General features: G+C 37.9%; 1 protein-coding gene across 1 annotated transcript in view; it reads right to left on the bottom strand.

Moving 5' to 3' along the window:
* Positions 1 to 24,219, bottom strand: part of BANK1 (B cell scaffold protein with ankyrin repeats 1) — a 313,671-nt gene that overhangs the window by 32,613 nt on the left and 256,839 nt on the right. Inside the window, exons 9-11 of the mRNA XM_062198907.1 lie at positions 15,868 to 15,946; positions 11,264 to 11,572; positions 6,353 to 6,661 (exon numbers count right to left, since the gene is read on the bottom strand). Of these exons, the coding sequence (XP_062054891.1) occupies positions 6,353 to 6,661; positions 11,264 to 11,572; positions 15,868 to 15,946 (697 nt within the window). The remainder of the gene's footprint in view (positions 1 to 6,352; positions 6,662 to 11,263; positions 11,573 to 15,867; positions 15,947 to 24,219) is intronic.

The raw sequence follows: 24,219 nt of genomic DNA on the forward strand, positions 1-24,219 counted from the left end.
AGGTAAACTGATTTATCTATAATCTCTCTGCATATGGAAAAAGAGATGGAGCCCTCCAGTCATCTTCAAATCACCATTCCACTGTGTTAGCAATAATTACAGGTCATTGAACAAATTCATCAAATACAGACCACCACATTCGAACAGGTACATTCAAGGTGAGGTGGATGCAAATAGTCCTAGCCACATGACAGGATGGTCCCTCATCTGGGATAGTTTTCTGCCTGGCAGATATACGCCATTGGGTCATTTTCATTTTTAGGAAGAGTGTGTCAATGGTCTGCCAGCACACACGAGGTCAATGATGTGGTTAAGGCTTGCTCTTGAGATTGGCAGCGATGGAAAGTTAGCTTAAATCTGCATTAAGGAAAGTGGCATAGAAACTCTAACTCAGTAGTACTAACAATGAATGCTTTAGTTTCCTCAGAAGAAAACATTTATTTTCTTTCCAATTTGGAAAAGAGATTTTAAGTGTGTTTAAAGTGTTCCCATAAAAATTCTTTCCTAAACTGGACAATCTTAGTATAGATTATTTTCTCTATTTCTAAGCAGCTTAATTTTTCATAGTTTTTTTTTTTCTGATACAAATAATACTCATAGTCTAGACATGTTTTGTATCCAGGAATTTGGGACATACTAAAGAAGACAGGTTTGTGGGATTCTATGTAATTATACCTTGAGGGTTAATTTCCTATAAGACTTCATCCTGGCTCATTGCTTGACTTCTCTTTTTGCTAATTTGTATGCAATAAGGAACTTTTATAAGTATAGTCATTAGTAACAGCTCAAGTGATTTCCCTTTTGTTTCAACGAGAAGTGGTTGGGGTAGTAAGGAAGTCACTGGAAGACCCTGGACTCTATGATGAGTTCACCTTTTGGGTCATGATTAGTGTTGACCAAAAGTGACTTCTCTGGCCTTTTTCTCCCCCTGGATCAGAAAATATTGCTATTTTATGAGGTAACAGAGGGTCACTGCTCTCTGCAGTGTCTAGCAGCATCCCCAGCCTATAACTACTAGATGCCACCACTACTCTATTCATGACAATCAAAATGTCTCTAGACATTGCCAAAGGTCTTCTTGGAGAGAAATCAACATCAATTAAGAACTGCTCTAGGTCAATTAAACTTCTTACTCAAGAAGTTTTTAAGAGTTTAGAAGTATCATATGTTAAGGGGGAAAAGGACATTGAACATCTAAGTGTTTGCATTGATTTGCTCATGTAATACAAATCCTTTAATGCCAACTCCCACCACAGTTGATTACTGCCACCTTCCATCCTCTCGGATGTAAAGGAACAGAATCCTTGGAAACTGAGGCTGGAAAAGTTCATCAATATTACGAAAACACTCATACTAGGTGGTCTGCAACAGCCTCTTCAGGTATTGTTCACAGTCTCAGAAGGATCCAGGGGATTCTGATCTTCTGTGAGAAGCAAAAGAGGCAACTAAACCACCTGGGTTACACAGGCAGCTTCTGTCCCCTCCAGTTGACAGTTTGAGTGGAACTCAGAACAACTGCTCCTGTGCAGAGCTGCACCAGCACCCACTAGTGGAAAGGTGAGAGCGAGAGACACAGGGAACAACAGGAAGGTTAGGCTTGTAAACAGAAAGGTAAATATGTCCCTCTGTTCTGTGATAAACATACTATGCCCTGAAGCTAAATGGTTTGGACAAGTTCACCCAGCCAGAGAATGGGACCCAAGGCACTTGATCCAAGACCTACTTTAATCCACTTGACTATAATTCTTTATAAATGAGGACAGAGACCATTCTACTTTGTCATGTTTATGATGATAGGGATTAATTTTCCTAAGCATTTCTACAAGGACTTTTTCTCATTTTTGCATTTCAATAGCATTGTATGTGATCAATTTCAAATATGAGTGGATTGCAAGTGGAAAATTTGTGAGAGAAACTGAGTTATACTTGACATTTTGGGGTCCCAATGGCTGAGTAGCTCTCCAAAAGGTCACGTACAACTTTGTTGCATAGCAAAATGCCAAGGGCAACTCAGTAGCAATTGAGAATTGAAAAGGAAATTATTTCTACCCCAGATCTGCCACACGGACTCTGAAAAAGGATCTTTGTTCTATTAATCATGTGAAAGGAAAATGGAAAATTGTCTATTGATGTAGAAAATATCTTTCCAATAGGTATTTATCTTTTTGCATGATTTATAGGTATGCCCTTATGATTAGTCTGTCTACACCATCCTAAATGGTCATTCTCTCTCCTTGATTTGTCTAAAGAATTCTGTTACCAAAGAAAATTGCAAATCCATATTAATTCTTCTGTGTTCTTGAAGTTTAATGAATCTGATCCCTTCAAGGAGGGATATACAAGGAGAAAAAAAGACATCTAAAAATAGGCAGAGTGCAAAACTTCTTATTTAAGAAAAATGAATTATTCTTGTTATGACTTAATATAAGATTTGTTTTAGTATAATATAAACAGGTTAAACTTGGAAATATATTTTTGGCTAAAATAGGTCAACATGGGTTCAGTTTTGCAGTACTAAGTTACACTTCTAGGAGAGGGGATGGTGGACACTGTAATGCTTTGTGAAAGCAATTAGAAAGCTCACTTATATGTGACTATCTTAGTGTTTTCCCTTCTTTTGTTTGGGCTCATTTCTTTATACTAGTAGTGATTCAAACAGGGTATGGTTTAAAACAGGAAAAAATTAAAATTTAGTAGGCTGACATTCTTCTGACCATCCTGCAGAGTGTCAATTATGTCTTCTCTTATAACTACATTGATGTGGCTCTTGTGAGTTGTATCATTTATTCATTCAGTTAAAATTAATCATAGTCACAGTTTCCACTATGCATTTAGCACTGAATTTCTCACACTGTTGAGATACAATGATGGACAAACACAGATGATGTTGCTTTTCTTAGGGATCTTATGGATTAAAAGGAGGAAATATATATTAATGAATAATCCAGAAATAACCAGGATACTGAAGAAAATTTGTGGTGTCATGTGCACAGGTATGGGAGCCAGACACTTCTGGACTCAAATCCTACCTCTTCTTCTTCCTAGTTTCATCATCTTGAGCAAAAGAGTAAAACTCATTGAACATCAGTTTCCTTATCTCTACAATTAGGATATTAATGTCAGGTATGCAGGATTATTGCATGAAGGAGAAACTGTGACAAAAATTGCATAAAAATTATTGTAAGGAGTTGCCAAGGCAATTCCCATTGTCCCATACAGAAGCTAGTCTCTGTCAGTACTTGTGGTTCCTGGGATTCAGCATCTGAATTCTTCCCATCCCCTTCTCCCCCATCCTTCTGTTTTGGCTCTGTTAACCCTGGAGGTGCCAACATTCTATTACCACTTCTTTGCTTTGGCAAGAATTGAGGCATTTAATTTTCTTCTAATTAAAATGATGACTTTCTGGGAAACGGTGGCAATTCTATTTATTTTTATTTTTTTGACAGAATGGACAGTGAGAGAGAGAGACAGAGAGAAAGGTCTTCCTTTGCCATTGGTTCACTCTCCAATGGCCATGGCGGCCAGTGCGCTGCACTGATCCGAAGCCAGGAGCCAGGTGCTTCTCCTGGTCTTCCATGGGGTGCAGAGCCCAAGGACTTGGGCCATCCTCCTCTGCACTCCTGGGCCACAGCAGAGAGCTGGCCTGGAAGAGGGGCAACTGGGACAGAATCCAGTGCCCTGACTGGGACTAGGACCCAGTGTGCCGGTGCTGCAAGGCGGAGGATTAGCCTATTGAGCAGCGGCGCTGGCGGCAATTCTATTTAATAGATTTATTTGAGGTTGTGAAAAAATGGAACTATATGATGAAAGATCTTTGTCATATGAAATGCAGAGAACAACAAAGAAAGAATTAATTAGCTGATTAAGTGCTCTCTTCCTACTGAGAGAATGGAATGATCAAAAATCGATGGCACACAAAATGAGCAGACAAGTATATCCGAGTGAAAGGGAAGGAAGAAACAATGGGAGGACGTTTTAGAGAGATCATTTGTAGCCTAGCTTTTACTACTGATTTGGAACATGGGGCAAATAACCACAACTGTCCTATGTGGTTAATTGCAAACCCGAGCAAACTATTTTAATACTGTTTCCTCTCCCCATGTAACTTACATATCATAAGAACAACTTTGATTGTATAACTTAACTACAAAGATGTCCTATAAATACTGATGGTGTCAGGCCTAGTATGGGAATATGAGACATATAACTGTCAAAATATCTCAGAAAATCAGGTTTCCTAAAACACTTTAACATTCCTATACATGCGTATACATATAGGACAAATTGTACAGTTGCTATGTATGGAATTTACATATTTAATACGGAGAAAGACTTTATAATCAGTATGAATATTTTCATTTAGTTAATATATAAATGATTGAGGAGGAAATCCATCGCAATCCACTTCCTTAATGTGGGGATTGGCTGAAAGTCTGAGTCAGTACAGACTCAAACTCCCGCAGTTCCCTAAGATGATGTGGTGAGAGACTTATTCCTTAGGCAAATTGAAAAGAAGTAGTTGTGGCTGTGGGACATAAGGCACAGGGGTAGCAGAAATTACACATCCTGGAAATAGGGAGAACAAGTTACACTGTGCATTTGAATGGCAGGTTTCCAGGTCTTCTCATGCTGTGATCTCAGCAGTCTGGTCACCATATATATATAAGTGCAGACTAGAGTTAACTGGATTCTAGAAAAACTGAAAAGCATAGGAAAATAGAGCTACATAAGCCAAATTATTGAATTATGTCATTTAATGAAAAAAGTAGGGTACCTCTATTTATCCCTACAGAGCAGTCCACAAGTTAACAAGTAAAGTTTCCATTCAGGCTTTTCATGTTTCATTCTTCAACATGAAAACATAGCTTAGAATACCCATATTTGATGGGAATGTCAAGCACAGACAGAGCAAACAACCAACAAAGACTGATGAGATGATATATGAAGGCAGAAGAAAAACAAAAATAATAAGACCTTATAAAAAAAACCCAAATCAAAACAAAGGTTTGAATTGTACTTCTTCTCTGCCTCCTCCCTCAAAAAGAGCAATTAATGGTATAAAACAAGAACAGAGAACAAGAAAGGGGTATTGGAAAATAAGAATATGACTACCAATGGAAAGAAGGGATGATACAATCTTTAAAGTAGTATAATATGATACAGGAATTAATATTTGTGGTCATAAGAAACCCTTTAGGCCGGCGCCGCGGCTCACTAGGCTAATCCTCCGCCTTGCGGCACTGGCACACCAGGTTCTAGTCCCGGTTGGGGTACCGGATTCTGTCCCGGTTGCCCCTCTTCCAGGCCAGCTCTCTGCTATGGCCAGGGAGTGCAGTGGAGGATGGCCCAAGTCCTTGGGCCCTGCACCCGCATGGGAGACCAGGAGAAGCACCTGGCTCCTGGCTTCGGATCAGCGCGATGCGCTGGCCGCAGTGCGCTGGCAGAGGTGGCCACTGGAGGGTGAGCCAACGGCAAAGGAAGACCTTTCTATCTCTCTCTCTCACTGTCCACTCTGCCTGTCAAAAAAAAAAAAAAAAAAAAAGAAAGAAACCATTTAAGGAACAGAGTATAAAACATGATGTACCACTACAAAGTTTTTAGAATATAACAAAATTCTTGTATGGAGGGATTCTCATTTTCTCTTTTAAAAGCATTTATTGAAATCTAGCAACCTTGTAAAAAAAAAAAAAGAATTATAGCCAAGATCACTATGATAAAAAATCTGATATCTAAGTAAAGTTTGTTTCCCAGCTTTATAATGGAGATAATTGTTCCAATTTACATTTTCTATTTTGTCTAGAACACTTATTAATTTTTAGAGTGTCTTCATTTGTTATATTTCTTAAACATTAGCAGTGGTAGATCACTGTTAAATAAGTACACTGTACATCAGTAAATAACATATACTTGCTAAATTTTCACACAAATTTCTCAATACATAATGTTTAGGAATAGCAAGGATTCTTTGGAAAATGTTATGCACAAATAATTGTATTTTAAATGTTCTTGTGTTGCACATAATTTATAGGAATTGATCTCTTGTAGAATTATGGAGGAAATGTCAAATATAACATATCTACATTTACAATGGTTTCATGATTCCTGGGTGCTTTGTTAAAATTCTTCTCAATGAAGAATTAGAAATCAGAACCCAATCCATCATTTTTATTTCTCTGTTCACTATGCTTTTAAATCACAAAGAGACCAATATAAATCAGCTGAGACTTGAAAAGATAATTTTAATCTTTGGAGTTTTGGAGTACTAATCCTATCACCTACCACTGCCTGCCTTCCAATACACAAAATGGCAAAAACAAATCTACAAACCACCACCACCACCACAACGCATTACCTTGAGCTATGTAAGGTGTGGTTTCCTCTTTTGCAGGGACATTTGTGGGTCTTGGTGTGGGGGCAGGAGGTCTGTTTATAATAAAAGACCGACTTCCAGTTTTTTTCTTTATACTCAGATTGGCCAGGATCGTGTCATATTCACAGTCATTAATTTCAGCAAAGATGTATGGGTCTTCCTCCTCCTCCTCCTGCTCCAGTTCATCCTCTCTGTTTTCTTTTTCTCCTTTGGGTTCAGCTCCCATTTCTTGTTTTACACCAGGATCATACCAGGTTTGACTTCTTTCCATTTGGCCTTCCTTCATTTTTCCTGCTTATGAAATATTTAGATTGTGATTATTCTCTGATTATAGGCAGTATTATTGGTGCCCATCTGTCATATGTTGGCGCTTCCCAGAGTAACTTAATCAAATGACATAGGAACAGTGTAAAAGAACAATTCCAGTCTCTGAAAAATATATTACCTCATAAATTTACAGACATATCTTCCTGTGGTTTGTAATAGTGAATTTTTCTTAAGAAAACCATTTTAAGACATGGATTTCTTTGAAAACCTGCAAATATTTTTCACATTATCTGTATTATATAGTGAATGCTACTATATCAGGAAACAGAAAGGTAAAAGTAAGTCTCAAACTCTAAATATTTTGCAAACTTGTGTTTTATTCTTTTAATAAAGTTTTATTTATTTTTTAAGAAACACAAATTTCAGGGCCGGTGCCATGGCTCACTTGGTTAATCCTCTGCCTGTGGCGCCAGCATCCCCTATAGGCACCAGGTTCTAGTCCCAGTTGCTCCTCGTCCAGTCCAGCTCCCTGCTGTGGCCTGGGAGTGCAGCAGAGGATGGCCCAAGTGTTTGGGCTCTGCACCTGCATGGCAGACCAGGAGGAAGCACCTGGCTCCTGGCTTCAGATTGGCATAGCGTGCCAGCTGTAGCGGCCATTTGGGGGGTGAACCAATGGAAGGAAGACCTTTCTCTCTGTCTCTGTCTCTCTCACTGTCTAACTATAAAAAAAGAAATACAAATTTCATAACATTAGGAATATAGTTATTCTTCCCACCCTCATACCTACACTCCCTCCTCTCCTCCTCCTCCCATATTCTCCATTAAAATTCATTTTCAATTAACTTTGTACAAAAGACCAACTCTGTACTAAGTAAAGAGTGCAACAATTTATACACACATAAGCATAATATTCTTAATTTTTTTCTTTGCATTGAAAGTCATTTTATCTTTCCTGTTGCTTTGGATATTTTGCCTAGAATTCAATTTCTGTGAAAATTATGGAGGGAATAGTCAAAGTTACCATTACTTGGTTTCTTAGAAATTGGTCTGTGGCTATGACAAACTGACCTTCAAAAATGCAGCTTTTGGTATCTCCAAGACAACACGAGCCTTCTTTATAAATAAAGGATGCTGAAATTAGGGTTCAGGACATACAAAACAGCATAAACAATCAAAGCTTTGATAATTAATTCATATGGAAAGAATATTATAGATTGGAGACTATATGGTTTTCATATTCAGCAAAGTCTGTATATGTTATGTAAAAATATTAAAATTTTTTAGCAGTAATCATCTGAAACAGATACTTTTTTTTCACACAAATTAAAATGTATCTTTGATTTTAGCAGCTTAAATTTATGGACAATCTTATCTATAAGCCATTTAAAATAAAACTCTTAATAAAATTTCCCCATGTGGACATACAATATGTACACACATATAACATAGCATAATAGACCAATATAGCAATTTTAATAATAGCTTTTAAAATCTTTAACTCTTTTTGTAGATTGCTAATTGATTTGAATTGCTTTTTGTTTTTAGTAACCTCAGTTAACCATACTTTCTCAGTTGGTACTGTTAATACATTATTGGCTTCATCTGTTTACAGAGCCATCCCAATAGAAGTGACTGGAAAAAGTCCATAGGAACCTATAGGAGGACAGCTAAACACAGAACCAACAACGCTTTAGTTTTATGAGCAGCAAATCATATATAACTGTGGATGACAAAAGACTTTAAGTCGCCATGTTTAAAACCAACCAACAAGAGGCACTTGCTTACTTCACAGTATTTTTGAAAGCACCTGTAGGATTTTACAAGTATTTAACCCTTTAGGCCTCTGGGGCTTTCTCATTAAGATAACTATCATGTCTAGTAACACAAGATCATTAGACTTTTTAATTCTCAAACATTTGTATTAATAGCATTTTCCATTATAGAAACTTAAAATTTAGTACCACATCACATCTGGACAGTACTTCTAATATAATCCAAATAGCCTGATTGGTTGGTGTCTCTATAAGATGAGAGACATAGGTCCTTCGATTTTTTTCAGTTGGGCCCAAACTGGAAAAACCAAAGTCCAGGATTTACTGGAAATTTTAGAGTCAGTCCAGATTGTTTGAAACTTTGATTTTTTGAATTCCTGTCAAGAATGCCAAGAAGGCTCAAAATCCAGAATATCTGGTTGAAATAAGATTCCTTAAAATCATGACATAACATAGACCAAATTTGATCATTGTTACAAGATGATTATTCAAATCTTTGAAAATAAGCACATATTTAAATAACCCATAGCTCTTAATAAAAATTCAGCTGTTTTTGAACAATTAGAATTTAACAGACATTAAGAGAACATGCTTAAAGATGTGTTACACACAGAAACACAGAAACATGGTCACCAATATGAAAGAAGGTAAAGGAAGGAAACCTCACAGCAAAAGATCACAGGAAGCTCAATTTCTCTTTGACATAGAATTAAACTCTGATGCTCTGTTAAAGCAATGTGTTAAAGTAATCTATTATGTTCTCTTGAAACAGATACTTTTAATGATTATTCATTTGAGGGTGAGAGAGATAGAACATGCTTCATTTTGCTGCTTCGTTCCTCAAATGCCCACAATGGTCAGGACAAAGTCAGGGGCTGGGAACAATCCAGGACTCCCACATAGGTAGTAGGGACCTGACTATACTTGAGCCATCACCACTGTCTCCTGGGATCTGAGTTATCAGGATGCTGGAGTCAGGGACTGGAGCTGGGTGTCATTAGATGCTGGCATCTTAGCTATTAGGCTAAAAGCCCATCCTATATAATATATTTTGGTCAATAAATAAGTTTTTCATAACTCTCTTACAAGCCAATGAGAGGGTATTTTTTTTTCCTTCCCCTTTCTCCAAACTCCACCTCTTTTTTATGGTGAAAATCTAATTTCTCTCTCTCTCTGTCTGTGTTTTTAGTTACTAGGATTTTAATGGAAAGAGTTAGAAACTAAGGGAGAAACAAATAGTAAGGTAGCAAAAAAAGAGTATCATTGTTTTGGGTTGGTTTAGGTTCAGAGACCAAGATAATCTCTGAATAGAGTCTTACATCTTATTGCTTTCATTAGTTTAACCAAAGAGGGATTAATTACCCATGAGTCTAGCACTAACTTTGAAATCATCATGACTTGCCTTTTCCCTTATGAATAATTTGGTTTGGAGAGTTTTGACTTTGTGACTTGTGTCTCACTGACAGAATCCCGGGTGAAGTCAGATGACATGTGTGGGAATCACTTTTGCAGTGCTTCATTTTCAGCAGAATGTGTCACCTGTCTTACTTTGTGAACTGATTTTCTGAGCTGATAACTGTCTCTGTTCTCCACCCACCTCTCTTCCCAACTCTCTAACATTGGGCTGGCACTAGAAATAATGCATTTTACTCTGTTTTCCAAACTATCCGATTATATTGCTCGTTAAAGAGTAGGACCTCGGCTTTCTCAATTCAGGTCGTATATTAATAAATAAAGGCCAACGTAAATCATTGCTAAAAATCTACCTCCTTAAATAATCAGGCAAGAGTATATTAAAAAGGAAGAATAATCCTAAAAGCCCAGGAAATCTGATCAGAGAAGTCAGTATTTGGCATATTCTAATTACAAGCTCTAGCTTCTTAGGTTTGAGTCAAAGAATGATAGTTACTCTTTGGTTATGAAGATAAAGAGAGACCACATATGATTTATCAACTGAGAGGTACTCTCTGTAGTGTTCTGTGGCCTTAGTTTATGCAATGAACATGTCCACAAGTCATGTGAGTAATTTCATGCCTAGGGCATTGATGAGATGACATACATGTGCTAAAGTTCATGGCTTCAAAATTCACTTTGTGAAACAGTCTTTATGTATCTGTGGCCTTCTAGGGCATGTTGTCTAATGTATAGTGGCAGATAGGGTTTGATAATGAGTATTTTTCATTTTTGTTTTTACATTTTCTTTGTTAAGACTCTTTTATGGGTTTGGAAAACACATATAAAATAATGCTGGAAAAGTGAATGTGGAACTGGAATCCTGACGTGGAAGCTCCTCCTCTTGTCTTTTGCAAGAGCCTGTTCCCCATCCTTGCCTAGCATGCCCAAGCCCTGCATCTGGGAGGGCCCTGATAGCCCCTTTCCTGCTTCCCACTCTAGAAGTGTATAGCGTGCTCTTACACTTTGGTCCCAGTGCGGTAGGCCATCAACCTCCCTTCTCCTACAGTCAGCTAAGTGCTCAAGACTGTTTGCAAACTGATCTGAGTGCCAAAAAATACCCTTTCTTGCTGGAAGACAAAGACTTCAAAAAGCAATGTTGTTTACTTTCCCACTCGATCCCAAGGCTCCTTTTATGACCAAAACTGCAAACTCCTTCCAAGTCTGATTTCTTCACTTTCTTAAAGCTTTGTCATGAGTCTGTTCCACAAGAAAGAAACAAAAGTAAAAAGGAGGGAAGAGACAGAAAAGGTAGGCAAAGAAGAACAGGTAGAGGCAGGTGTGTCTTGCTTCATTTCCCAGTTGCTTCAAGGTTTCAATAGCTGATCTCTGTGTACACCTGCCATCGCATTGTGCTATGGTAAGATGTCAATCTTGTTTGTTTTGTCAACTTTAAACTTACCTTGCAACATGAAGTGCGGCTTTTCCAGTTGGAAGCCAGCAGTCACAGGTCGTGGTGGGGGGAGGGGAGGTCTGTAGCTCAAGCGTGACTCTCGGGAATTATTTTCTGGCTCCACTTCTGGGATGAACGCATACAAGTCATCATAATGGTTCTCAGGACTCCCACTGTCAGCCTCCGCCAGCCTGTGCTCTGCCTCCATGCCTGATTCATTCTCGAGTATTCCCCCTGCTGTTCCAATTGCCTCAGTTCCGTCTGCACTTGGCCCATGTGTCTTCCTGCTTTCATGATGAAATGCTGGGCTCTCTGTGGCTGTGAACGGTGAAGATGGCATGATTTCATTTAGACACACCATCTGGAGGCATTTTATATTTTGTAAATTCATACCGAAGAAGTAGTCCTACTAATAAAATGTTTATGACCCGAAAGAGAAGAAAGTTGTCAGATGCATAACTCTAGTGAACAGTCATTTCTGGGCTTCTAAAATATTTATCAAATGAACAGGAAAAGCTCCATTTTTCCTTATCTTACTACCTCAGTACATGATACATTCATGCACATAGTAACTTTCTGCTTTTCTGGAGTCATTATTTGAGTGGATTCCTATCTAATAGCATGACACATTTTATTAGAAAACTGATCCAATGAAGGAGGTACTAAGTAAGTGATGGAAAGGTAAAAGAAATGAACTTTGATTTGCTTGTAAATAATGAATACAAATGAATTGGACTTATCATTTTAATATATATCTAGTGTGCTAAGCTTATATATAAATATATTTACTGCAGTTACTAAATTAACTTTTAGAAATATTACTTGAGAAAAAATATTCAGTCTTTTTTTTTTTGATGGGGAAGGCATTCAAATCAGGTAAATCTAAGGTTCAGTTATCTCACCTATAAAATGCATTCTAACTTGAGATTTAGCCAAATGACCCAGTAAAATTCCCTCTACTCTAAGAAACATGCTATTTTTATATTTTATGCAATAAATGCTCTTTACCCATTTGGTAAGGAAATAGCAAAAATTACATCAGAATACAATAACTTTAAGACTGGAATATTTTATTAAATTTTCTCTACAAAATTCTCTGCATAAAGGATTCAAAAAAAATTGAAGGCAAAATCTGGGGTTTCCAAACAGAGTTTAAAATATGTGAATTGTCATTGTCAGTGCCAATAACTGTTGATTTAAAATTGTCGCAAGCTAAAACATAATGAATAAAACTCCAAATACTGTTGAGAAGGATTTTTTTAAAAATTAAAGGTACAAAACAATTAGTAATGTATAAACTCCATGTCTGTAATGGTATCTAGTCATACCACATGGACTCTCTTCTTTCTCTTTGTTCACATGAGAAAGAAGAAAGATCCAGCTTCTAACATTATAACTGAACCAAGATTTCTTTAGTTACCAGCAGGAGCAGAGCAAACAGACTTCCATTTTGCATGATCTGCACAAATACCTCATTCATTTTTCTACCTCAATACCAATCAATGAGTCCAAACTAATGAAATACAGTAAGTTCTAGAAAGGTTGATGGAATAGATAGAAGGATTGGAAAGAAATCTTGCTCAGGCTAGAAAAGGGCTTTCACTATTTCCTGTCTGGACAAACCAGTCATCAAGTTAGAATTACACCCCTCTTCAAAGGGAATTGCTCTTGCCCACTATGTTTATGTGTTCAGTGTTTCACAACCTAGACTAAGTAACAGGGCCTACCTGTTAGTTGTCAAATATACTTGAATCTGGAATCCAGTCCTGGGAAGTCAGATTGAATGGGCCAGTGCATTTTGGCATGCTACTAGTGATGATGAAACCAGTGGATATTCACTGATCTAGTACATTCTATGATTCACACAAACACACACCCCACCATGAAAGTGCCTGAGGGATAAACCAAATCACAAGTTCTATATACAAAAGAGTTCCAAACTGTAGAAATGAGGCTTTTCTTTATAAAGAACTGAAATAATATTTTATTATAGACAGTTCTCTGGGTTAAATATCATGATGAACCTGTGGTTATTATTAACCATTGTCTTTGTCGCCACTTTTATTATTAAAAATGAAATATATAACTTTATATTTTGGTGCATTAATTCAATTAATATTGAACATGCTGTTTCATGAATTCTGCAATAATGTTTAAAGGAGTTTATTGATTTCGCCAATGCATACTGGTTAAAGCATTGTATTACATTATATTTGATTTGCAATCTGTCATTTGATAAACTTATGGTCAATAATTTTTAATTGAGCATCACCTACATACTGTTACAAGTATTGAGAATATAATCAAAGTACTACACAGAACATGTCCTGATCCCTATGGTTGGATATTTTTGAGGGAGAAGACAGACTGAAAACATCCCAATACATAAAATGTTAGTGAAGATAAATGCAATGAAGAAAAGGAGCAGATAAAGGGAAATGAAAAGCAATGGTTGAGAAAGAGGTCATGATGTGCAAGGAGAAGTGATGAAGCCAGTCGTGTAAACACCTGGAGGAAGAATATGTTGAAGGAGCAGGAAGAACAATTTCCCTGAGGCAGGTGCAGCTTTGGTGTGTTTACTGTGGCCAAGACCAAGCATTTTGGTCAGCGATCAGATCAAAATGATTATGCAGAGACTAGTAAATGATGAGAAAGATTATGACTACTAAGAAGCTATTGAGAGCAAAACAGAGGTTGGTCATGAAGCATAGGACATGAAAGGCCACAGATGTGGAAGTTGCTGTTGAAGTGTTGTTTGTTTTTTAAGATTTGTTTATTTGAAAGGGAGGAAGAGACAGTCCTTTCACCTGCTGGTTCAGTCCCCAAATGGCCAGGCCAAAGCCAGGAGTTTCATGTGGGTCTTCAACATGGGTGCAAAGGCCCAAAGACTTGGGCCATCTTCTGCTGCTTTCCCAGCACATTATCAGGAAGCTGAAGCAGCCAGGCCTTGAACCAGTATTGATATGAGGCGCTAGCACTGCAGGCAGAGGCTTAACCTGCTATATCACAATGCTAAATCCTCACTTAAAAAATTGATTTGAGAAGCAGAGTGCAGGGAAAGAAAGCAAGAGAGAAAGAGATAGTCTGCTGGTTCATTCCCCAAATGGCCACAATAGCTGCAGCTGGCCCAGGCTGAAGTCAGGAGCCCTGAACTCCACTAGATTCTCCAGTGTCAGTGGTGAGGATCCAAGCATCTGTGCCATCTTCTGCTGCTTTACCATGTATATTAGCAGGAAGCTGATGAGAAGCCGGGACTAACTGAAACTGATAAGGGAGTCCAGCATCATAAGTAGTGTCTTAACCCCCTGTGTCACAACGCCTATCCCTGCAGTGTTTCTTAAAGGCAGATTGTTGACATTTGGGGTGGGCTAATCTGGTTGTGAGAATCTCTCCTGTGCATTATAGGATATTTATTAGCATTTCTGGTGTCTGTACCCACTAAATAATAGCAGTCCTCCATCTCTGATTCACACACTCAAAATAAAGTCTGTGTTTTGCATAACTGGCAGTGTTAGTGGTGGCAATTAGCTCTCCGTTGAAAACCATTTCACCAGTGAAATAAAGCAGGGGAAAGGTGATGACAGTATGGACTAGGATAAGTGACAGTGAAACAGATGAAATATCTTGATGGTAGAGTCGAGCACTATATGGTGTAGGAGAGAAAGTACAACAGCAGAGAATGATGTCAAAGATTTTGGATTGGGGCTAGCGCTGTGGTGTAGAGGGTTAAGCCACCGCCTGCAGTGCTGGCATCCCATATGGGAGGCAGTTCGAGACCCAGCTGCTCCACTTCTGATCCAGCTCTCTGCTATTGCCTGAGAAAGCAGTAGAAGATGGCCCAAGTCCTTGGGCCCCTGCACCCACGTGGGAGACCTGGAAGAAGCTCCTGGCTCCTGGCTTTGGATCTGGCCACTGTGGACAATTGGGGGAGTGAACCACAGAATGGAAGATCTCTCTCTCTGCCTCTCCTTCTCTCTGTGTGTAACTCTCACTTTCAAATAAATAAATAATTTTTTTAAGATTTTGCATTGACTTGAACAAAGTAACGAGTTTTCAGTTACGGAGATGGGGTTGTCATTGGAGACTGGAAGTTTCAGAAAGGTTGTGTGTGAGATGCTTAGCAGGCATGCTGGTAAAAGTCTTGAGTAAGTATTGTATACTAACGAAACACGGCAACATGGGTAGAGTTTACAAACACGTAGGAACAGCTTGAATTAGTCTTTAGATATCAGCAGAGAAAATCATAACTGTTAGAGCCTGGAGGACCTCAGAGAGCATTCTAATACAACCTTTTCACTTTATAACAAGAAAACTGAGGTCCTCTACAAACGTGGCTATGCTTTAAGAAAAATAAAAAAAAAAAAAAACCACACTTTTCAAATAAACAAAATATTTACAGCAGCATGACTTGTGTACTCTCTGTAGGTATGGATAAGTACTGTTTGATTATTAACGCTTAAATTTTAAAAAACATTGAAATGAACACTATAATGTAGTAATATCTCCATCATAAGTTGAAAGTCATTAAATTAACTAAATACTTTTCTAGTCAACTATACTATGATATGTAGGTTATGAGGTTATGAATGTATGTAATATGTAGGAAAACTTACAGGGAGAATATGTAGAAAATGAGATAAAATCCTCTTCATAGTCATTTTCATCCTCGTTAATTCTGCTAATTTCTTGGACCTGAAAAAGTAATGGAATTTTCAATTATGCGCATGAATTCTACTATATCTGCAGTTGATACTTGTAAAGATCAGTAGTTTTAAGTTGTATTAATACTTTATTATACCACAGATCTTGGTTATTTGTAACATCTACAAATGCTTAATGGCACATGGTACTAAAACATAAATGGGAAAGTGAATAATTTTAATAAATTTATTATTCATTATAAATGCAACATTGCAACTAGTTAAGGTTTGAAGAAAGTACTTATGAAATTTATGTGTAATAAAGAACTTATGGGAGCCAGCTCTGTGGAGCAGTAGGTTAAAGCCCTGGTCTACAGTGCCAGCATCCCATATTGGTGCCAGTTCGAGTCCTGGCTGCTCCACTTCTGATCCAGCTCCCTGTTGATACACCTGGGAAAGTAGCAGAAGATGACCCAAGTCCTTGGGCCCCTACACCCATGGGGGAGACAGGAGGGAACTCCTGGCTCTTAGCTTTGGATTGGCTCAGCTCCAGCCACTGTGGCCATTTGGGGAGTGAACCAGCGGATGGAAGACCTCTATGTCTATATCTCTCTCTGTAATGCTAACAAATAAATAAAATAAATCTTAAAATACATAAAATTGAATAAAACTGTTTCTATTTAATGAGATTTGCTTTCTTTTAACATTTCTGTATCTTCTATCCATTTAAAAGATTCTTAATTACATCAGGTTTTATGATACAAGGTAAAACTATGAAATCAGAACGTGACCTACTTGACATCATGAAAAGAGAACAACAAGAATATTTCTGCTTATTTTTATTTCAGAAATAAAACTTATAGAATTACTCAGAACAGAAACCTCTTATTATCAGAACTGCTGGTCTTTGTTTATAACCTCTTAAGGGGACACGGAGTCTGCAGTTGTGTATCAGATTGGTACTCACAGAGAAAGATAAGTGATACCAAGGACAGTTATATTTGTACAAAAGCATCTAGGGAAAGACATGGAGCTTGTCTGCATTTAACATAAGTCACATTTTGTTAATATTAACTCTAAATAATTATTTAAATAATGTATGTTTTGTTCTGAAATAAAATTGAATAAAATAATTAGAAGCATTTGGGGCTGGTGTTGTGGCACAGTGGGTGAAACCACTCTCACCCACGTGGGTGCCGGTTCTAGTTCTGGCTGCTCCACTTCCTATCCAGCTCCCTGCTAATGGCCTGGGAACGCAGAAGAGAAGGGCTCAAGTGTTTGAGCCACTGCCACCCAAGTAGGATACCCAGATGAAGCTCCTGGCTTTGGGCCTGGCCCAGCACTGGTGGTTGCGGCCATCCGAGGTAGTGAACCAGGGAGTGGAAGATCTCTCTGCCTCCGCCATTCTGTAACTCTGCCTTTTAAATAAATAAATAAATGTTTAAAAAATAGAAGCATTCCTATTAAAGCATCCTAAAATTTCTAGTAGCCTTGGTATGCAAAGGTATATGGCCTGCAAACTCACTTCATCAATTTGGTTTATCAGCCACTTGGCCAAAATGAGCCCAATGGTATTTATTCATTTACAAAAAACAGCATTCAGAGAAGTAAACTTTTCCCCAATTTATGGTGGAATCTTAAAAAAATATAAATGTGTGCAGTAGTTTTTTTTTAATGACCCTGATGTGGTAACTCAATTTATACTTCAATCCTCCAACAAATGCTAATAAGAAAAATAATTGGGGCCAGCACTGTGGCATAGCAAGCTAAGTTTCTGCCTGCAGTGCCAGCAACCCACCTGTGTCCTAGCTGCTCCTCTTCTTATCCAGCACTCTGTCAAGGCTTGGGAAAACAGCAGAAATGGCCCAAGTGCTTGGGCTCCTGTACCCATGTGGGAGACCCAGAAGGAAAAGCTCCTGGCTCCTGGCTTTGGATTGGCTCAGCTCCAGCAGGTGTGGCCATTTGGGGAGTGAACCAGCAGAAGGAAGACCTTTCTGTTTCTCCTTCTTTTTATCTGTAACTCTACCTCTCAAATAAATAATAAAATTTTTAGAGAAATTTACTTCTTCAAATGCTAATGTGAAAAAATAATTTACTTTTAGTAAGGGGATTCACATGTTGGTTGATATTTGTATGCCCTCATATTGAAATAATTTCTTAATATGGCTATTGATTTTCAATTAGCATCCTGGATATTTCATAAGATAAGTCAAGAATATATTTAAAAATCCAAAGTTTTCTCAAAACCATACTAAGGAATTATTTTCTATTAGAATAATAGGAAACATTCCTCTATGTTTATCAGTATAGGGATTATGGGCTAAAATCAGTGTGCTTAATAAAGAGACACTGGGCAAGTGTGTTGATATGTGTATAAATACATAATATCTTGCCGGTGCCATGGTTCAACAGGCTAATCCTCCGCCTTGTGGCGCTGGCACACTGGGTTCTAGTCCCGGTCGGGGCGCCGGATTCTGTCCCGGTTGCTCTTCTTCCAGTCCAGCTCTCTGCTGTGGCCCGGGAGTGCAGTGGAAGATGGCCCAGATCCTTGGGCCCTGCACCCCATGGGAGACCAGGAGAAGCACCTGGCTCCTGCCTTTGGATCAGTGCAGTGCGGCGGCCGCAGCGTGCCGCCCGCGGTGGCCATTGGAGGGTGAGCCAACGGCAAAGGAAGACCTTTCTCTCTGTCTCTCTCTCACTGTCCACTCTGTCAAAAATTAAAAAAAAAATAAGCAAAAAGAAAGATATGTGTATAAATACACAATGTCTGTATGTATTGAGGTAACTTCTATGGTGAATATATTCTGTGTCATAATTTAACCCAAGTGACACTGGGACAAACAAACATCCCAAATCCAAGAATGGCCCTAAGGAAGTATTTCCAAATTTAAAAAAATAGCCTACTTGGACTGACTTGAGAACTTTCATAAAAATTATGCACAACTGGTATTTTTCATAATCCATGCAGAGAGTAACTGCTTTCTCAGGAATGAAAGGATCACTGGACATGTTGACACTAAAAAACGAATGTGTCTTTTTTGGGCTCCTCACATTTATAGTCACATTTGAAAAACATGCTAGACTTAGTGATAGATCAATAGCTTGTTGATAAAATCAACGGTGGCTTCCAAGTTTCATGAGCTTCTGTTATCTAATTATAATTGGCTCTGTGCAGTAGTAGATAGAATGTGGACGTTGGTGTCAATTTCAGAACACATCTATAGTTTCTTAGCTTTGTGGTGTTAGAAGAACCTTGATTGTAAACCTCACTATTCTATTCTGCAAAATGTGTTCTGTTTTATTTCTCTTCATACTATTTGTTGAACTCTTTTACTTAGAGTTGGGTTAACTATACGATCATTAAGTATACTGAAAATAGATCATTATAAAGTTTAAGAGAGGAAATCTGAGAGGGAGAGGGAGGAAGGGTTGAAGTGTGGGAGGGACAGAAGGCAGGGAGTAAGGGCCGCTATGTTCCTAAATCTGTGTATTTGTAATATATGAAACTTGTATAACAAATAAAATAAAAAGCTTAAAAATTAAAAACATGTGGATAGTAATAACTATGACATTAGTTTGAAGGGAGGGTTAAATTAAATTATGTAAGCAAAACACATACCACATCTACCGCATAGTAAGTGCTCAATAAATGCCATTGGCACGTTAAAATTCCTTTTATCATATAAAATATAGATCTACTTTTAGGCAAGCATGGTTTGTTTTTCTAAAGCTAGAGTCTTCCTTTATTTATTCATTTGTCCAGAATTTAGGCGGCCGCCTAGATTAATACTCTATTAGCTAATATATAATAAGTTAAAAATAAAAAAATTCCTACCTCTCAAAGGTCACATTATAATTGGGAGAGGAAGACAAGTAACAGAACAATTAGAATACACAACTCAAACTCAGTCCTTACAGATGAAATAAAGAATTAAAATATAGATAAGCAGGACAAAAGTGTTATTCATTTGGTTTTGGGGTGGAGAGAGTAAATTAAAACTTATCTCAATACTTCTAGTGATTTTCCTTCTCTAAATGAAAGAGAAATTGTAAATATCAATCGTTTAGGTGAACATAATTAACAGAAGAATTCAACTTATAGATAGCCTGTGTAGTACACAAAGACCATCTAAAACGAGAACTTGTTGACTGTGATTTATACTGTAAGCTCCATATGGTCTTGGCATCTGGTCCCATAAAAGTTGATCACAATATTCTGATTTTGAGAGAGTGAATAAAAACAATCTGCCCATGGCAATTGGTTTCAAAATCATTCTACGAGATTCTAAAGACACTGTAATGGGCCTAACTTGCCTCAGTTTTTATTCTAAGCAATTTACTAACTTTTAAAGCATATGGCAGTCTAGAAGAGAATAAAAAGACATACATATGTTTAATAACAAATTGGCTCTGTAATATTTGTTACCCCAAGTGAATGAACTTTGTATAAGAATATGTTAAAAATAATGGGTAACAGCTAACTTAGTCTCAAGGTAACTTTTTAAGTGCACATTGTAGGAAAGTAATATCTTAGCTCTAGTTACATTTTTTAAATATTTTTTTTAATTTGAAAGGCAGAATGACAGAGAGAGAGATCTTCCATCCCCTGGTTCACTCCTCAAATGGCTACAACAGCCAGGACTGGGTGAAGCTGAAGCCAGGAGTCAGGGACTCAATCCAGATTTCTCTTGTGGATATTATAGATCCAAATGTTTGGAAATTTCAGCCATCTTCTGCTGTTTTCCCAGGTGCATTTATAGGGAGTTAAAAGTGGATGGGCTTAGACTCGAACTAGTCCTCTGATAGGGTGCAGGCATTGTAGGTGTTGAACCACAATGCCAGACCCAGCTCTCTATATCTTTTAATGTTTTTCCTTAGGACATATAGGAAATTCAGATTCATATAATGTTCTGTGAATGATCTTTTTATTTTACAGGAATTGGAATGCTGAGTGCACATATTAATAGGAAGCCTGTCCATGCTTGGGAGAAAAATGAAGAAGAATAACATAGATGTGGAGCTATTAAACTTGGAGGAGGAAAGTAGACATTTTCCACAGCAGTAGTAAAAATTTCATTAGAATACTCATATTTTATATATTCTATTTTTTCATACAGAATCTTATTATAGAAAGATACTTTGACCAGGTGAACAAAATACCATTCTTCACAATAAGGAATTCAGTTTTCTAATTGAGACTAACAAGCACAGTCTAGAGAAGTGAAAGGAATAGGTGCCAAGGTTTCATCTGTTGTAAGTGATGGCTTCATCCCCTAGTTTGTAAAAAAGAAGCAAGATCAGCTATGCTGAGAACTATTCCCACAAATGTAGGAAAACAGAACTGAAAAAGTTTAACTTTCAGTAGGATTATGGAGTGCTGGCTTCTGTAGCTGGCACATGGCTGCTTCTGACCTGTGTGAGCTCCCAGCTCTTCCATCTCTCTGATGCCACACTCTGGTTGCCTTCCTGGGATTGTGGTTTGGCTCTGGAGGCAGCTATAACTACAGTTTTTAACTTTGAACTCAGGCATCTATCTTTTAAAATATATTCTAGACGCATTTTGATGGTAGCTGTGTTTCAAACTCACTGTGGTCATAGCTATTTCACTGAGGTGCCATGAGCACCTTTATAGGACCATCTGCTTGGTTTGAATTTTGGCAATCTTTGTCACTAGCATGTGAGTGTTAAAATTAAAATTCATTTCTTTGCTTCAATTTTTAAGTGTGAAACATATCTACCTTCATTTACAATTATGGAATCCCAAAGAACCTACAGATAGCAAGTTCATTCTGTTAATAATAATAGTTAAATATAATAGTACAACAATGTAGCACATTAAAAATGTAAAAATTTGAATATTTTTCCAATAAAAAGTTGTTTAAAAATGCAGCCCATGGTCTCCACTGCCAAACCCTCTTTATAAATTTGCTTTTCTGCATTCCATCTCTAACTCTCTTCTCATAGAATACATTCTCCTTGGTTGATCTTCCATCACCTTTAATCTATATTTCTATTCTGATGGACACATCCTTAGCTCCAAATGTCTTTGAGATCTAGACTGTAGGATACATAAAATGATTCTAGAAACTATAGTTGCAGAAGTAAAGAGGAAAACCTGGAGAGAGATTTATCAGAAAACTCAGGGTAGAGAATTTAATGTAGATCTCAATGGTAAATGCTTCCCCAAGTATGAAGGAGGCAACTCTGAAACAGTTCATCAGAATCTCCAACCAGTTCTCATCTCCTGGTAAAGATAATTACCACAGAACTGTGTGAATTCACACTGGATTGAAGAATCTTACAAAGTTAAGAAGGTGAAGAATCAAAGGCACTCTGTATAGAGTTTTCTTTCAGGAACCATACTGTGCAGAGAGGATGTTGGGTAACTGTGCTTAAGATTTGTTTTTCAAAAAACAAATTATAGAAAGTGTGTGGCATGTACCAATGCCATCTCACTAGTCCAAGTGATCAATTTCCGTTCACAATTGATCAAAATGATAGGATTAAGAGTCAAAAGGATCACACAAACAAGACTAGTGTCTGCTAATACTAACTGATAGAATAAAAAAGGGAGCAAACAATCCAACATGGGAAGCGGGATACACAGCAGACTCATAGAACGGCAGATGTCCTAAACAGCACTCTGGCCTCAGAATCAGCCCTTAAGGCATTTGGATCTGGCTGAAGAGCCCATGAGAGTATTATAGGCATGGAAAGCCAAAAAACTGGCAAAACAAAACAAAACCTAACTGAAAGATCTCTGTGAGTGAGATCCCAGTAGAAAGAATGGGCCATCAAAGAAGGAGGTACCTTTCTCTGAAGGGAGGAGTGAACTTCCACTTTGACTATGACTATGTCTAAATAAGATCGATGTCCGCAAACTCAAAAGGCTTCCATAACCTTGGCAACTCATGACAAGAGCCTAGGAAGATTACTGACGCCATAAACAAGAGTGTGAATTTGTTAAGTCAACAATAGGAGTCACTGTGCACTTACTCCTCGTGTAGGATCTCTGTCCTTAATGTGTTTTTCGATGTGAATTAATACTCAAACAGTATTTTACACTTTATGTCCTGTGTGGGTACAAACTGTTGACATCTTTACTTAATATATACTAAATTGATCTTCTGTATATAAAGATAATTGAAAATGAATCTTGATGTGAATGGAATGGGAGAGGGAGTGGGAGTTGGGAAGGTTGCGGGTGGGAGGGAAGTTATGAGGGGGGGGAAGCCATTGTAATCCATAAGCTGTACTTTGGAAATTTATATTTACTAAATAAAAGTTAAAAAAAAAAGGGTGTTTCATGGGGCAAGCATTGTGGTGCAGAGGGTTTGAATACTGGCTGCTCCGCTTCTGACTCAGCTCCCTGCTAATGCTCCTCATAAAACAGAGGAATATGATCTAAATGCTTGGGACCCTGCTACCAAGTGGAGGACCAAGATGGAGAGACAGGCTCCTGGCTTGGGCCTGCCCCAGCCCTAGCAATTATGGCCATTTCAAGAGTGAACCAGCAGATAGAAGATTCTTTCTTTCTCTGTCTTTGGATTTCTCTTTGTCACTCTGTCTCAAATAAACAAATCTTAAGAGTGCTTCAATACAGAGCATGCTACAGTGATGGAGAGTAACACTGGGAGCGCCCAGATACAAAACACTGTATGAGGCAATGTAGGATACATCAGTTTGAAAGTTTGATGATCCCTAATCTCAGATATTTCACAGGTCATGGAGAAGACCAGCAACGTAAATAGGGAAAAAAGGAACTCTTTAAACATATACATACATTTTCAAAGTACTACAAGATAGAAACATGCAACCATTTCCTTTGAGTGGATAGAATAGAATATTTTACAGCGTAGGTAGTATCTTAGTTGTATCTTAAGGGCTAAGTGTGGTTTTAATGTGCAAATAAATGAGGGGCACAAATTATAGGACATTGGGTGAGCATGTGCAAAGCAGCAAGAAAATGTGGTGAACAGATGTAGTTGGTTTGATTAGGTTGCATGGAGGAATATTTGAAGAAATGGTGGTACATTGTTTTATTTCATAAATATTTATTTGAAAAGCAGAGAGACAGAGACAGATCTTTGATCTGTTAGTTCACTCCCCATATGCCTGCAAAAGCCAGAACTGAACCAGACTGAAGCCAGTGGCTAGGAACACAATCATATCTCCCACATGTGTGGCTTACAATAGCTTACTATAATAAAAGAAAAAAAAAATCTTGGGTCAGTCATTGTGCTACAACAGATTAAACTACTGCCTGATATGCAGGCATACCGTATGAGTGCTGGTTCCAGTCTTGGATGCTCCACTTGCAATGAT

This window comes from Lepus europaeus, chromosome 8 (assembly GCF_033115175.1).
Source record: "Lepus europaeus isolate LE1 chromosome 8, mLepTim1.pri, whole genome shotgun sequence".
Classification (NCBI taxonomy): Eukaryota; Metazoa; Chordata; class Mammalia; order Lagomorpha; family Leporidae; genus Lepus; species Lepus europaeus.